The following is a 16,714-nucleotide window of genomic DNA, read 5'->3' as shown; positions in this document are numbered from 1 at the left end:
GTAACGCGCGGTGACTAGTAACTCAGTTTTAATGCATGACATGCTTATTTCTTTACCCTATCACGTTTTACAAAATATGTAATACATGTATTGGAAATGCGGTGGGTGGGGTAGCGCCGATGTCAGGATTTTCGTTTCGGACCGATTGAGTTATCAAAATTTCCGGAGCCCTGATCTATACGTTCCATTGGCTATGCAATACTTTCTAAACATAGTGGGTAAATTGTAACAGCATATGACCCGAATAACGTATTACACTGAAAATGAAGTACTGTAAAATACGAATTATTTGCGTTGTTAGAATCGAAATAATAAATATGTTCCAATAATTTTATCAATTAATAAAACATGGGCAGTCGTTTGGATGCGAATAATTAAATCACTCGTGCTCCACACTCATGATTTAATTATTACGCATCCAAACTCCTGCCCATATTTTATTAACTGATAAAATATAGGAACAGATTCATTATTTCTTAAATCAAGGGTTATGACTCCCCTGAAAATCAATTAATCAGAACATTTTGATAATATGCACAACTACACTTCACACTAATCACTTGTGAGGTTTGATGTGAAATTCAGCCTAACTGTATACAGTAGGTAGTGTAAACACAGTGACATACAACAAATAAAGGGCCATAACTCTGCTTAAAATCACTGAACCAGAATATTCTGATGATATAAGTAGCCAGATAAGAGAAGTTGCCAAAATATAAAATTTGAAAAATGAAGAGCCATAATTCCTCTGAAAATCACTGAACTGGAACATGCCAGTAATATGCACAATAAGACTTGGCACTAATCATTCCTGTAAAGTTTGGTGGAAGTCTCCCTTATTATATATATATATATATATATATATATATATATATATGTATATAAGAGAACAGGCTAACACATCAAAATATTTGACGATTCAATGGTCACATTTCTGTTGTAAAACATTAAACCAGAACAAGCCTATGACATGCACAACTAGGCTTGGCAATGATCACTTTTGTGAAATTTGGCGTAATTTCTCCTAATGGCATCAGTGCAGTTGCCCGGACAAGGTAAAATATGACATTTCAACAGCCATAATTCACGAAAAATCACTGAACGTGGAAAATGCTGAAGATATACACAAATGGACGTGCAGGATGATCTTGGTCTGCACTGGTCGCAAAGGCAAAATAACTTGCTGCCAGCAGGCTAAAGCTTAATCAGCCAGTCGCCTAACTTCCTAAGCTGAATGTAACTTAGGCATAAATTAAAATCTAGCAGCCAGATTGTGTTTCTCCTTTGACTGGCTACTTAACACAAGTCTGGCAGTATATAGCTGATTTCTATTGTTTGATTTGAACATTTCAGAAAACTTTTCACATACATATTTCACACCAAAGTGTTTTTTTTTAAAGACTCTGCTTACAACTCATTGAATCCCTTTATTGCTGTTTCATTAAAAAGTAGCAACAAAAGAAAGCAATGGATGAATTCTTAACAACTGACATAAATCTCATGGTGTGCTTTTTGAGATATGAATCTGGTAATGTGTCCCTTTAAGACATAAATCTGGTTATGTGCTCCTTTGAGATATAAATCTGGTTGTGTGCCACTTAAAGATATGTCTGTGTGCCTCTTTAAGTTAAAACTCTGGCTGAGTGCCCCTATAAGACATAAATTAGGAGTTGTGCCCCTTTCAGAGTTAAAGAGTCCAACTGCAATATCAATCAAATGACATTACTTAGCATTTGAAACCTCACTCTCTATATCAGGTTCTTAGGTTAAAATCAAAAGTTTAAATAGACTAATAGAAAGGCTGCAGTCTCAGACTGATTCCTGATTTCAGTTTATAAACTTGTCAATGCACTACATAAAGAATACCTTTCTGATATTGTAGAAGTCTCTGTGTGGTACAGCCTTCTGGGCAGCCGATTCCTTCAGTTCATTTAGCAATACATGTAGCTGAAACTTGGCAGATAGATAACTCAATCTCCGAAAACAAAATGATTTCCTAAAGGAGAGAAGAAAATACAAACTAAAGCAAGGAAGTAGTAATACTAAAATACCAAGTAAAACAAACTTTTCACCAAAATACCATGTAAGAATATTGGTGTAACAAAAATGGGAAGTTATAAACACATGCTTACAAAGTTTGATACATTACAATCTTATTGATGTTCTTCAGTAGTAAAGCATTTAAATACAGTAAAAACACCTAACACTTATGGATGCAAAATGATGAGCTAAATGCTTGAGTTATATTTGGTTTCAAGCAAACCAAATAACGACCAACTGACATAGAGATTTCCAGTAAGTTTATCACTTTTCATTGGAAGAAATTGTGATGCATAATTAGAACATGCTTTTTCTATACTAATTTATTTTAGGTTGATTGTGAAGCAAGTTGTACAACTTATATTAATCACTCTGGACATCTCATTCCTGATGGAATCCATTGCCACGAGGGTATGAGAGAAGAGGCCAGTTTCCCTTTTAATGCTGAGCGTACTGGTACCATTTCTCGTGTCTTTGATTGCAAAGCATAGGCCATTCTAATCAAGCTTAACATACACACTTACAAAGGACCATCCATAATGAAACAGTACATGATATTCTGGTCATTCAGGAATGACTTCACGTCATAGTATGGCCAGTCGAGGGGCTGATCTTTCTCAAGCATTTCTTCATTCTTGTAAACATGTACAACACCTGCCTTCATCTTCAAGGCACAGCCCACACTGTCTGGAAACTCAGTCTGGAAAGGGTCGCCACTCATGGGTGGGGCATTAATCGGGTGCTCTGTTGGAATATAATATAAACATTATAGAATCTATGACACAAAGTTATTTCTTTCTTGTACAACTGAGTACAGATGCATTTCGTTTCTTCTCTTATTATAATCTCTAGTGTCATACTGAATGACTAGTTAATAATATATGTTTTTCTATACGTACATCCAACGGTCTTGTCTTACTGAGTCAGCTGCTTTCCTACTATATTATTTAAGTGCCTAAGTTACTCAAGTAATGAAAAACTGTCAAATGTTTTGTTTAAAATGTTTTTTCATTTTTTTTTCAAATGCTGGCCAGTGTAAAAGGAAACACCTTATATAATAATATATATTCAAGTAACCAAAATTTGTCACATCAACAAAAAATATTTGTAACAATCAGTTTCAGAAAGTATAAATTTTCAGAGTGGTCCTTTATATATTTTCAGTGATCACTATCTAAAGGCAGTTTATATTAGTACAGCATGACCATTCATTAAAGGTAGTGAACCTGTGATGAACATCTGTCTGTTTACGTAAACGTGTAGGCTGTTCCAGATCCTTCTGATGTTAATTATACTCTGCTCATACCAGAAAATATTGAAATTGTCTACAGAAATTACATATTCAAACATGAACTTTCAATTGTCATAATTGGTCCACTATCTTTAATGAATGATTCCAAAGCAATCTGTACTGACCAGCATTTGTTTCTTAGTAGAGCTTTTAGTAGTAAAATGTGAACAACTAAAACTGTGAAAGCAATGCAGTTTCAACAAGGGTTTAACTAAAGTATGGGGAAACATTGTAATAATACGCAAATACAGATGAACTGCCAAGCAAAACATTTCGATCATTTAACTTTTTAGCCACATCAATCAATCCACCACATGTCAATATTCTGAGAGAATGTTAAAACCTTCAATGTATCGGTTCAATATTGTAAAATCAGAAATTTTCACAAGGAATTCATTTTCATTATATTCTCTGACTGATCATTTTCGCATTCTGTACGTGCCAAAGTGCTGCTTTTGATATATAAAACAGACTGTCCATAATTTGTTAATATTCTACTTCACAAACTAAAACTAAAACTTATTTTTAAATTTGCACATAAAGCCTAGCAAAAATATCTGATTTTAAAGCATATCTGGTTTCTTTTTTTCATAAAAATGTGAGGAAAATATTCATACTGCCACTCATGTGTTAGAAGTTCAATCCATCAGCAATACTATTTTCTCTAAAACAATTTGACAGAAGACAACATATTTGAAGTCAGTAGTTTTTCAACTATGATTAATGTGGGGAACCTTTCAGTCATTGCTTGTCCTGGATCACTAATTATGTTTACTGAATGCAAATCCAGGATCACCAATTATGTTTACTGACTGGGAATCCAGGATCACTAATTACAATTAGCCCAGAATCACTAATTATGCCTTACTGACTGGGAATCCAGGATAACTTATTATCTTTTAATGACTGGGAATCCAGTATTACTAATTACATTTACTGACTGGGAATCCAGAACCACTAATATTGCATTTACTTACTGGGAATACAGGATCAATGATTACATTTACTGACTGGGAATCCAGAATCACTAATATTACATTAATTTTACTGACTGGGAATCCAGGATCAATGATTACATTTACTGACTAGGAATCCAGGACCACTAATTACATTTACTAACTGAGAATTCAGAATTACTAATTAAATTAGGTCCAGAACCACTAATTATATTTTTGACTGGGAATCCAGGATCACTAATTAAATTAGGCCCAGAATCACTAATTACATTTACTGATTGGGAATCAAGAATCACTAATTACATTAAGGGACTGGGAATCCAGGATCACTAATTACATTTACTGAATGGGAATCAAGAATCACTGATTACATTTACTGACTGGGAATCCAGGATCACTAATTACATTTACTAACTGGGAATCAAGAATCACTAATTACATTTAGGGACAGTCATAACATAGCAAAGTGTTGAAAATCACTTGAAACCAATTCCAATTAAGCATTGAGACTGATATTCTTCAGCTTCAGTATATTTTCCCCATCAAATTCTCTCATGTGATTTCTGTGGGGTACTAAAGTTCTGTTGTTATAAAAAGTTGAAAACACAAACAAATTGCACTCCAAACTTGAAAGTAAGTCCAGGGTTACCAACCAATGAAAACTATCAAAAGTATTGCTTCTCTAATTAACACAGATGTATTAATGTGAACATCAATTTTCAAAATCTATCACAATAAAAGGAGTGCATGGAGTAGTGGTTTAGCAGCTCTGACTGAAGATTAAATTTCTGGATGCAGCTGAATGTCAACTAGTGATAAACACTTAACCTGGAACTGTTTCCAGCAGTATCAGACAAAACTAAATTTATGCTGGGGAGGTGACTTGGCTGGAGATAAGTTGTTCCATCCAGGAGTGTCAAATACCCACACTAAATCATAAATAACTTTTTATCATATTTAATAACTTCCTATGACAAAATGTGAAAGCTATTTTACTGTGTTATTTTACTATAGAACATTATTAAAGGAGTATATTTTATAACATCAACACCAATTCTGTATTAAAAAAATTATCTAATTAAAATTGCAAAATGTTTGGAGATTGGTATTTCTTAAATATCTACTCAATAATGCTAACTTCAAGTAAGGTTACAAGGACGTCATTTCTTGTCATATTTTATTGAAATGACTTTTAAAATGGCAGTCAATTAAAATTATATTTTTACTCAGTCAGGAAAGATACAATTGTTTTAATATTTTGCTATCTTATCTCGCTATGGGAAATCAGCTCAAAAACTATTTGACAAAAAAATAAGGAAATTCAGGGTCCTAAGTTTAATCTGTCTACAGACTAGACATATGAGCCGTGCCATGGGAAAACCAACATAGTGGGTGTGCGACCAGCATGGATCCAGAACGCGCAGTCTGGTCAGGATCCATGCTGTTCGCTAACAGTTTCTCCAATTTCAATAGGCTTTAAAAGCGAACAGCATGGAGCCTGACCAGACTGCGCGGATGCGCAGGCTGGTCTGGATCCATGCTGGTCGCACACCCACTATGTTGGTTTTCCCATGGCACGGCTCATATGTCTATAAGACACTGGTTCCACTACTTCCTGTCACTGAACATGGTTTCATGACTCTAGATGAAATATTGTTCAGATACATATTGCAATACAACTTTAAAGCAATGTTTTTTTTTCACTAAGACAAGGACCATAACTCTGGTCTGGCTGAGTGAAATCCAAAACAGAACACCAACTGCACAATTTCACATGCTGTAAAACAATCCTCCAATGTTTTATGACTCTAAGTCAAATACTTTTGAAATGCATGGGATACAAACTTGTATATCCTTTTATGCATATTTTGACAAACAAGGGCCATAAATCTGGTCTGACCAATAGAAATCCTACACAAAACCCCAGGTGCACAACTTCACATGCTGAATAATATTCCTAGTACCTTTCATGACCCTAGGTGAAATACGTTTTAAGACACATGCGGCACAAATCTTTATGCCATTTTATTCTTTTTATTAAGTTATTTAAAGGACCATAACTCTGGTCTGGCTGAGTGAAATCTCTAACAATACCAAAGGTACTCAACTTCACATGCTGAATAATATTCCATTAATGTTACATTGCCCTTAAAGTCAAATACTTTTTGAGATACATGCAATACAAAGTTTTAAGCCCTTTTTATGCACATTTTTGACTAAGTCAAGGTTTTATGCCCTATTTATGCATATTTTTGACAAAGTAAGGGCCATAACTCTGGTCTGGCTGAGTGAAATCCCAATTAAAACACCAGGGGCAAAACTTCACATGCTGAATAATGATCCTGTGAGGTCTGATGACTCATTGGGTAAAATGATTTCTTGAGATATGCAAGACACACATTCGGATCAATGTATGGACAGACAGATGGACAAGGGCAACTCTAAGTGCCTCCCTCTAATTTTTTTTTAAGGGAGGTGGAGGTGGGGGCAAAAACTTTCAGCATCTCATTCCAAGACAGATTTTAATATCCAATTTTATGTACGCATATCATTTTCACTGTCATTTTTTCCATGTGTTTAACTCTTATCTCATAGATAACTTTTATTAAAATTTATTACCTGAACCCCACTGGTGAATTACCAGCTTAATTTCTAAAGCGTGTAACCTTTCAAAGAATATGGGACTATGGCTTTTCACAAATGCCATTTAGTAAGTTCAGCCATATAAAAAAATTAATTTACCACACATTTTTTCATATAGTATAATTTATATTTCTTAAGCCTTAATAACAAATACATCCTATTACATGTTCTTTTTATTTCATACAAGTTTTTTTCTTATTTATCACATATTATTTATAGAAGTCTGATTTATGAATTCTTTCTAAAGAGGCTAAAATAACAAAAAATGAACTCAGATTTCTCGTGGGTGGTGGGGGGGGGGGAAATCCCACCTGGACCATACTAGATCAAAGTTTATGAGAATATCTTGGGGAAACATCAGTAACAGATAATAGAAAATGAGCTGAACATGAAAAGAAAATCTGTATTTTCAAAGTAACAAGAGCTGTCACTATTGATGACAAATGCCCCCCCCCCCCCCCCCCCCACCCACCAGAAGCATGCCCAAGAATGCTACATGTACAGTTGACTGCGCAAAAGAAAACACACATCATTTCGTGACCTTGATCCAAGAGACCCAGGTCATAAGCGTGACACACCATCTCAATATGGTTAACATTTGTGTCAAATTATTTTCAAATCCCTTGATAAATGGCAGAGTTATTGACCAGACAAGAAACACCTTTGACTTCTAAGTGTGACCTTGACCTTGGACCTAGGGGTCTATGTCTTGCGCATGACATGTCATCTCAATATAGCAAACATTTATGCCAAGTAATTTTAAAATCCTTTCATCAATGGCAGAGTTATGGACCACACAAGAAACAGACCATGTTAACCTTTAACCTCTAAGTGTGACCTTGACCTTAGAGCTAGGGGTCTGGATCTTGCACATGACACGTCGTCTCATTGTGGGGGTACATTTATGCCAAGTAATTTCAAAATCCTTCATCAATGGCAGAGTTATGGACCAGACACGAAACAGACTCTATTAACATTTGACTTCTAAATGTGACCTTGACCTTGGAGCTAGGGGTCTGGGTCTTGCGCATGAAACACCATCTCATTATGGTGAACATTTATGCCAAGTTATTTCAAAATCCCTTCATGGATGGCAGAGTTACAGCCCGGGCAAGATTATTTACACGGACGGATGCATGCACGCACGCACAGACGCACACATGGGGGAAGAACGAACAGTGCAATTTTAATAAACCCACCTTCTGGAGCATAAAAACTATTAATACATAAATATAGTCTAAATGGAAGGGCAACAGAGTAATTGTGATCTATTAAAAATAAACTTATATTTCAACCATATCATGGTCATCAAAAGCACTGATCTTGCTTAAAAGTTTTTTTTATATTTTCTACTGTAACAATGCATCAGAAAAAACACTATTTACAAATCACTGCTGTAAAAAATATTTAGACTTGATTATTTTCTTGTACCTTAGTAACTTTAAAATTTTGTCAAAATTGAACAACTTTTGAAAGGAAGCTAGCAATGCAATGAAATATGGAATAAAATTTCCAGCAAATTAATTTCAGGAATCTTTATTTGTTGGTAACCCTGTCTATGTTATACCTGACTGTCGTTTCATTTCTGTAATAAAAACAATTGTGCAAAAACATATCTCTCAGACAATAAGGTGATATGCAATACACAAAACACTGAAGGACACTTTTCACAAAACTTCATGAGAAGGTATCGAATATTCTGTAAGCAAGAAATATTGCAAAATTCCAAATCTTTCATAATGTGAACTCAAAGCAGAATTGGATCATTATAAGCAAAATGAAAACAAACTGAATTTTTCGCACATTTAGCTTAAAATTAAAATTTTGTAATAAATTCAAGGGTTAACATAAAGCTATTTAAATTTTAAGGTACAACATTTTATATCATGTTTGTCAAAAAACTGTTTGAATACTGCATTGAAAAATATCTGATATTACAATTCTACAGTGAAAGCATTTAAAAGACACGAAAAGGAAAAAAACAAACAAATGTTTGTTTTGCATGCAAGATAAATATATCTTTCACATCTGCACCTGAGATTTTGAATTTTCACTAAACACTCTGCTGGACATGACTGAACCAGAACATGCCGATGATATGAAGAATTAGGCTTGGCACTGATAACTCCTGTAAAGTTTGCTGGAAATCTGTCCACATGTGTATGGGAAAGTTACAGAAATATGATAAAATTTGATCAATATTGGGCCATAACTTCCCTGAAAAACACCATACCAGAACATGCTGACAATATCCACAATAAGACTTGGCACTGATCACTCCTATAAGGTTAAGTGGAAATCCACCCTATAATATTACATGTATATAAGACAAGTGGCCAAAACATCATAAAAATTTATGAATCAAGAGCTACAACTCTGCTGAAAACCACCAAACCAGAACCTGGCTTGGCAAACTGAAATTGTGTTATCTGAATTTTCACAATCCTGCTAACCAGGTCGACCTTAAAATATTATCAATTTATCACTTCAACTGCATATTGGGTAACCTCCCTTTCACCTACTCCAGTAGGAGCAAGAGTTGTCTATCAGAATAACTGTTGTGAGTGTTAACTTGCTGATAATTGCTAATTTGACACTGCCCAAACGCACAGTCAGCTCAGTGTTTGTTTGTTCCGAATTTCAAGAAGTGCAAAAAGCAGTACAGAAACCACCAATTTGTATCAATGGATTTCTGCAACAGGATTGCCTAATTCCTCAACAGAACCTGATGATCCAAAATCAAGCAGGCTCTTTGACTTATCTCTTAAAACAGTTATTAAAAGCAAATAAAACTGAACCAAATCCCTCAATTTGCCAGTCAACTATACAAAAATCCCATTTCTCAACTGCACAAGATTGTCCATAGCTGTATGGCAGCGCCAGGTAAATACAATGTCATTTTGCATAATTATATACACTTTTATGAGGCCCTTACCTTCTAGAACTTTTTTATCAGCCAAGTTCATCCCCTCAGTAAGTCCCTGGAACTCCTCTTTATCCTCCAGACACTGTAGAAATCTCGCTGTTATCTTCGGGAACGTCTGCTGAGCCATTGCCATATACTTCTCACGAATCATCAAAGCCTTCACTAGACTCTGAGAGGCCAGTTCAAGGTCCTTTTGGGGAACCTGTTTTTCAAATTAATGAAATAAAATATCTTTCATTTACATGTGGCAGTATCACATTAGATCGAAAATCTTTCTCACCAAAGAAACTAGATTGCAATACTGAGTTTGACATAAAACAGATTTGATAGAGTCATGCCAAGAAAATATGTGACTTTTTTCATGTTTCCACAACGAACATAAGTACATATAGGAACCACTTTACACCAGGGGTGATAAAAAGTTGCATGGAAAAAAACGTCTGTAAATCATGATACACAGCTCCATGCTTTTAAACTGTCTACTTTATCACTAACTACTGTATAATTTACAGCTAAAAATCTTTAGGTTACAGTTATCTTAGTAATCAAAGAAATAATCTAATAAAATGCAACAGGCTATTAAAACCCATTAAGGTTGAGAATTAGGCCTTGAGAAAGAAAAATCAAACAACACCAAATCATAGAAAGAAAGAGTTGTTTGACATGAAAATTGAACAGCATGCAAAACATGTATATTACTTTACGAAACAAGTGTCAGTGTACTGATATAAACGTTGAATTCCAGAAAAGGAGTGCCTAAAGGGGCCCCACTTCCGGACAGTCAAACGCCTTTGAAAACTCACCATTTTCAAAGAACTGTTACACATGTTCGTTTTGATGCATTTGCAATGGCGTGCGAGTGGTGAAAATTCGCATAACAAGGTGGAACACAGTTTTCAGCAATTGTTTATCTTTATTTCTTTACAAATGGTATTCATTTTCAATGGGAGGCCATTTTTTCTGAATATTTTAAGTACAAATGACATTCATTTTCAAAGGGAGACAACTTTTTCCGAATATTTTAGGTATTCGTCGAGAAAAAGTTGTTTTACATGCTGTTAAATTTTCGTGTTAAACAACTCTTTTCTTTCTATGATTTGGTGTTGTTTCATTTTTGTTTCTCAAGGCCTAATTCTCAACCTTAAATAAGTATCATAAAACATTTGCAAATGAAAATCCCATGCAGAAACTTTCTAGTAATTGATTCTGTTAATACTGATTACTGGTTCAATGTGACAAATCAATAAGTTTTAATATTCTAAACAAATAAATTAGTTCTCTACTATCCAAACAGATACTCATAAAAGGGAGATAATTAGAATTTATTACATGAAAAACCCTATAAATCACTGGTTCATAGTTAGTGCTATTTTACTGGTTTAAAGTTTAACATCATTTTTTGTTGGACTTTAGCCAAAATTAAAAAAAAAAAATTTATAGTCAGTTCTGATTTAATATAATGATTAAGACACTTATTGAATGGCTTACAAGTCAACAGTCAAGGTCCAAATAGTTTGTCAAGGTCCAAATAGTTTTAACTATCACCAGTATGCGATTCAATACATGTTATTACTGTTGGAGTTATTCATAAAGTCTGGTTACATTCAGTAAATATAATAGGGTTATTAAAACAGTAGCTTGATCTGGGATGCAGTATTCGGCTCGAGTGGATTTTGCCAGATTGGATCTCACGAGGCGCGCAAGCGCCGAGTGTGATTCAACCTTGCAAAATCCACGAGAGCCGAATACAAAGTCCAGCAGCATACAATAGTCCAGCAGCATACAATACGGAAGGTACAATACGGAATTTAAAAGGTACAATACAGAATTTTTGTGTGTCAGTTCATATTTAATTGTGAAATACAAGCAGATTTTATACAGAATTAATATAGGTATATAATAAATCAATGTAACTTCACCATGACCTTACTGCATAATAAAAATTGATATTTTCAAATTGCAAGGTATTGCAAGCATTTTTCTTGAGGAAAACAATCACGCACTTCTTTGGGAATGTGATAACAAAATTTAAACGAGCAAAATAAACCCTACAGTTTTAAGGAACAATAAACTCAGATTAATTTTTTGACTTGCAAAAAACATGCTTTAAAGTCAATTCAGCAACAACAGGGGGAAAGAAGGTGTAACTGTATACATGACAGGAGAAATGTAACTTTCATCAAAGGGTCACAAACCCACTTACCGGACCAACAGTATGAATCTGTATTAACAAATATATTGATGAAGAAATATGAGGTGTTTTTAAAGAGACTCACTCATACTTCGCTTTTCACCTATGAAAAATATGCTCCAGATATGTTCATGTATGCTATATTGCAAACAATCTTTCAAGCTCTAAAGATAAAAGAACTTTTGAATTTTATCATACTTTTCCTTATATACTACTTTCATGTGACACTTAAACCAGCAGTCTTCCCAACTGATAAAAACCAGCAGTGTCTTCCCAACTGATATGAATCCTCCAGAAGTGGGAAGCATTGTTATATACTCCTGTATCATGTGATAGATACCCGAACAGTGTCTTCCCCACTGATATGAATCCTCTGGAAGTGGGGAGTATGGTTATATGCTCCTATCATGTGACACTTACCCGAACAGTGTCTCTTCTCCACTGATATGAGCCCTCAGGAAGTGGGGAGCATTGTTATATACTCTGTATCATGTGATACTTACCCCCAGCAGTGTCTTCCCAACTGATATGAATCCTCCAGAAGTGGGAAGCATTGTTATATACTCCTGTATCATGTGATACTTACCCCCAGGCAGTGTCTTCCCAACTGATATGAATTCTCCGGAAGTGGCGAGCATTGTTATATACTCCTGTTTCATGTGATATAACCCCGAACAGTGTCTTCCAACTTAATATGAATCCTCCAGAAATGGGAAGCAATGTTATATACTCCGGTTTCATGTGAAACTTACCCCAGCAATGTCTTCCCACTGATATGAATCCTCTGGAAGTGGGGAAATGTTATATTCTCCTGTATCATGTGATACTTACTCCAGCAGTGTCTTCCCTACTGATATGAATCCTCGAGAAGTGAACAGCATTGTTATATACTCCTGTATCATGTGATACTTACCCCCAGCAGTGTCTTCCCCACTGATATGATTCCTTTAGAAGTGGGGAGCATTGTTATATACTCCTGTATCATGTGATACTTACCCCCCCCAGCAGTGTCTTTCCCACTGATATGAATCCTCCTGAAGTGGGGAGCATTGGTATATACTCCTGTATCATGTGACCTTTAACCCAACAGTCTTCCCCACTAATATGAATCCTCCAGAAGTGGGGAGCATTGTTATATACTCCTGTATTATGTGACACTTACCCCCAGCAGTGACTTCCCCACTGATATGAATCCTCAAGAAGTGGGGAGCATTGTTATACTGTAAAATCATTTTATTTCGTGGGCACGAAATTTCGTGGTTTTGATCAAAACGGCAATTTCGTTGGGATATGAATTTGTGGATTTCAACTTTTGAACATCAAATGAATGGGAATTTTACTTGTTTGTTGGGATTTAATTTCGTGGATTGACTAAACTCAAATCCACGAAAATTAATCCCCCACGAATATTAATGATTTCACAGAATACTCCTGTATTATGTCATACTTGCCACCAGCAGTGTCTTCCCTACTGATATGAATCCTCTAGAAGTGGCGAGCATTGTTATATACTCCTGTTTAATGTGATACTTAACCATAGCAGTGTATAAATCCTCTGAAGTGGGGAGCATTGTTTTATACTCCTGTATCATGTGATACTTACTCCAGTAGTGCCTTCCCCACTGATATGAATCCTCTGGAAGCGGGGAGCATTGTTATATACTCCTGTATCATGTGATACTTAACCCAGCAGTGTCTTCCCCACTGAAATGAATCTTCTGGAAGTGGGGAGCATTGTTATATAATCTTATCATGTGATACTTACTCCAGCTGTGTCTTCCCCACTGATATGAATCCTCTGGAATTGGTGAGCATTGCTATATACTCCTGTATCATGTGATACTTACTCCAGCTGTGTCTTCCCCACTGATATGAATCCTCTGGAATTGGTGAGCATTGCTATATACTCCTCTATCATGTGATACTTACCCCAGCAGTGTCTTCCCCACTGATATGAATCCTCTATAAGTGGGGAGCGTGAGCATTGTTACATACTTCTGTATCATGTGATACTTACCCCAGCAGTGTCTTCCCCACTGATATGAATCCTCTGGAAGTGGGGAGCGGGAGCATTGTTACATACTTCTGTATCATGTGATACTTACCCCAGCAGTGTCTTCCCCACTTATATGAATCCTCTGGAAGTGGGGAGCGGGAGCATTGTTACATACTCCTGTATCATGTGATACTTACCCCAGCAGTGTCTTCCCCACTTATATGAATCCTCTGGAAGTGGGGAGCGTGAGCATTGTTACATACTTCTGTATCATGTGATACTTACCCCAGCAGTGTCTTCCCCACTGATATGAATCTTCTGGAAGTGGGGAGCAGGAGCATTGTTACATACTTCTGTATCATGTGATACTTACCCCAGCAGTGTCTTCCCCACTGATATGAATCCTCTGGAAGTGGGGAGCGGGAGCATTGTTACATACTCCTCTATCATGTGATACTTACCCCAGCAGTGTCTTCCCCACTGATATGAATCCTCTGGAAGTGGGGAGCGTGAGCATTGTTACATACTTCTGTATCATGTGATACTTACCCCAGCAGTGTCTTCCCCACTGATATGAATCCTCTGGAAGTGGGGAGCGGGAGCATTGTTACATACTTCTGTATCATGTGATACTTACCCCAGCAGTGTCTTCCCCACTTATATGAATCCTCTGGAAGTGGGGAGCGGGAGCATTGTTACATACTCCTGTATCATGTGATACTTACCCCAGCAGTGTCTTCCCCACTGATATGAATCCTCTGGAAGTGGGGAGCGTGAGCATTGTTACATACTTCTGTATCATGTGATACTTACCCCAGCAGTGTCTTCCCCACTGATATGAATCCTCTGGAAGTGGGGAGCAGGAGCATTGTTACATACTTCTGTATCATGTGATACTTACCCCAGCAGTGCCTTCCCCACTGATATGAATCCTTTGGAAGTGGGGAACATGGTTATATACTCCTGTATCATGTGATACTTACTCCAGTAGTGCCTTCCCCACTGATATGAATCCTCTGGAAGTGGGAAGCATTGTTATATACTCCTGTATCATGTGATACTTAACCCAGCAGTGTCTTCCCCACTGAAATGAATCTTCTGGAAGTGGGGAGCATTGTTATATAATCTTATCATGTGATACTTACTCCAGCTGTGTCTTCCCCACTGATATGAATCCTCTGGAATTGGTGAGCATTGCTATATACTCCTGTATCATGTGATACTTACCCCAGCTGTGTCTTCCCCACTGATATGAATCCTCTGGAAGCGGGGAGCATTGCTATATACTCCTGTATCATGTGATACTTACTCCAGCTGTGTCTTCCCCACTGATATGAATCCTCTGGAAGCGGGGAGCATTTCTATATACTCCTGTATCATGTGATACTTACCCCAGCAGTGTCTTCCCCACTTATATGAATCATCTGGAATTGGGAAGCATTGTTATATACTCCTGTATCATGTGATACTTAATCCAGCAGTGTCTTCCCCACTGAAATGAATCCTCTGGAAGAGCACAGCATTGTTTTATACTCCTGTATCATGTGATACTTACCCCAGCAGTGTCTTCCCCACTGATATGAATCCTCTGGAAGTGGGGAGCATTGTTATATACTCCTGTATCATGTGATACTTAACCCCAGTAGTGTCTTCCCCACTGATATGAATCCTCTGGAAGAGGGGAGCATTGTTATATACTTCTGTATCATGTGATTCTTACCCCAGCAGTGTCTTCCCCACTGATATAAATCCTCTGGAAGTGGGGAGCGGGAGCATTGTTACATACTCCTCTATCATGTGATACTTACCCCAGCAGTGTCTTCCCCAATGATATGAATCCTCTGGAAGTGGGGAGCGTGAGCATTGTTACATACTTCTGTATCATGTGATACTTACCCCAGCAGTGTCTTCCCCACTTATATGAATCCTCTGGAAGTGGGGAGAGGGAGCATTGTTACATACTCCTGTATCATGTGATACTTACCCCAGCAGTGTCTTCCCCACTGATATGAATCCTCTGGAAGTGGGGAGCGTGAGCATTGTTACATACTTCTGTATCATGTGCTACTTACCCCAGCAGTGTCTTCCCCACTGATATGAATCCTCTGGAAGAGGGGAGCATTGTTATATACTTCTGTATCATGTGATACTTACCCCAGCAGTGTCTTCCCCACTGATATGAATCCTCTGGAAGTGGGGAGCGGGAGCATTGTTACATACTTCTGTATCATGTGCTACTTACTCCAGCAGTGTCTTCCCCACTGATATGAATCCTCTGGAAGAGGGGAGCATTGTCATACTCTTCCAACACTTCTGCTATTTCGTCAAATTCATCCTCAATCTGACTAGGAAAGCGTTCAAGGTGTGGATGCCCATTGTCCCTGTCTGAGCCACTGGCAAGCCGAAAACTCCCGGAACTAGTAAAATATACAAAAACGTATCAGGTAAGTCTAACAACTGAAATGCTATAAACTTTTCTCATAAAGATTCATCTTCTGAAACTGTTTATCATTACTGCTAATAGTCTAAGAAAAAAAGCTGAATGTTCATAAGTCTGTGATGCCATGGCTGTATACCTCTCAGTTAAAATTTTAACAAACAATAATAAGTATTACACTGATTGTGAAACTTTACCTATTAAAACCTTATAATCTAGAACAAAATTTCTTTT

General features: G+C 36.7%; 1 protein-coding gene across 1 annotated transcript in view; it reads right to left on the bottom strand.

The window, feature by feature from the left end:
- The window catches only part of LOC123559535 (AMP deaminase 2-like), a 130,537-nt gene that overhangs the window by 67,894 nt on the left and 45,929 nt on the right, over positions 1 to 16,714 (bottom strand). The window contains 6 exon segments of the mRNA XM_053552600.1: positions 1,867 to 1,996; positions 2,565 to 2,784; positions 8,498 to 8,515; positions 9,866 to 10,058; positions 12,060 to 12,077; positions 16,286 to 16,460. Of these exon segments, the coding sequence (XP_053408575.1) occupies positions 1,867 to 1,996; positions 2,565 to 2,784; positions 8,498 to 8,515; positions 9,866 to 10,058; positions 12,060 to 12,077; positions 16,286 to 16,460 (754 nt within the window).

Source organism: Mercenaria mercenaria, chromosome 10, assembly GCF_021730395.1.
Source record: "Mercenaria mercenaria strain notata chromosome 10, MADL_Memer_1, whole genome shotgun sequence".
Classification (NCBI taxonomy): domain Eukaryota; kingdom Metazoa; phylum Mollusca; class Bivalvia; order Venerida; family Veneridae; genus Mercenaria; species Mercenaria mercenaria.
The sequence above is the reverse complement of the archived record's forward strand: the minus strand, read 5'-3'. Positions and strand labels throughout refer to the sequence as shown.